At 62.8% G+C, this 1,124-nt stretch overlaps 1 protein-coding gene across 1 annotated transcript in view; it reads right to left on the bottom strand.

The window, feature by feature from the left end:
- The window catches only part of LOC105821692 (chromosome unknown open reading frame, human C3orf20), a 60,934-nt gene that overhangs the window by 29,531 nt on the left and 30,279 nt on the right, over window positions 1–1,124 (bottom strand). The window contains exon 9 of the mRNA XM_012658461.1: window positions 920–1,043. Within this exon, the coding sequence (XP_012513915.1) occupies window positions 920–1,043 (124 nt within the window). The remainder of the gene's footprint in view (window positions 1–919; window positions 1,044–1,124) is intronic.

Below are 1,124 nucleotides of genomic sequence, written 5' to 3'. Positions count from 1 at the left end.
CCCTAACCCTAACCTAACCCTAACCCTAACCTAACCCTAACCCAAACCTAACCCTAACCCAACCCTAACCTAACCCTAACCCTAACCCTAACCTAACCCTAACCCTACCCTAACCTAACCCTAACCCTAACCCTAACCTAACCCTAACCCTACCCTACCCTAACCCTAACCCTACCCTACCCTAACCCTACCCTAACCCTAACCCAGGGGCCTGTTCCACTCGGCCAGCGAGCTGCAGGACGCATTCCTGGCTCGGCCTGTTCCTTCCCTGCGAATCCTGTTCCCCGTGTCTCCAGGTTTAAGTCCATTCCGTCTACCGTCTTTGTTGTACTGGGTTCTTTATGTTATTTTCTCGCTTTCTCTACTAGACTGGGACACGTGTGAGGCTGGGGGCCTCTGACGCCCCCACTCAGTGTCCAGACATTCACAGGCTGCAGGTGCTGGGTACACAGGGGCAGCCCAAGACGGGGCTCCCCGGAGCGAGCGCAGGGTGGGGGCAGACGGGGAAATACTCCCCGTGCCGGGTAGTAAGGTTTATGACCAGAACGGGTATAAAGGGCCGTGGGAGCCCAGAGGAGGTGGGACCCATTCTGCTAGCGAAGTCAAGGAAGACTTCCCGGAGGAGGGGGCATTTGCACTAAGTCTCTAAGGACAAGGAAACTCCCCAGAGAGGCGGTGGGGGGACGCGCAGCCCCTGTGTGCCCGGCCAGGGGATGGGACGGAGTGGGGGTCACTGTCCGCTTGTTCCCGGGGTCACGAGCAGGGGGCAGGAGAACCCAGACCCGCAGAGGCCCGCGGTCACCCACGTGGGCCTGGCAGGGGCAGCCTGGAGGGGTCAGGGCCGCCGAGAACTGTCCTTCGGGACAGCCTGCCAGGGACCCGGGGTTCGAGAACCACCGGACGGGCCGTCGCCCCTCACCTGCCGCCAGCAGGACGGAATTCATGAACTGCGCCACCGTCCTCTGGAACCGCTTCTTGATCTCGGCCAGCGCCCGGCTCATCTTCGACACCTTGTCATCGGCGCCGTTGACCCCGCGGACGAGCTGCAGAGAGGCGGGGGGAGGGCGGCGTCACCGGCGCCCCGGGGAGCCGCCGTGTGGCCTGGCGACGGCCGCGCTTGCTCC

The sequence above is a fragment of the Propithecus coquereli genome, unplaced genomic scaffold, assembly GCF_000956105.1.
Source record: "Propithecus coquereli isolate 6110/MARCELLA unplaced genomic scaffold, Pcoq_1.0 Scaffold588, whole genome shotgun sequence".
Taxonomy (NCBI): Eukaryota; Metazoa; Chordata; class Mammalia; order Primates; family Indriidae; genus Propithecus; species Propithecus coquereli.
This window is presented reverse-complemented; position numbering and strand designations above follow the sequence as displayed.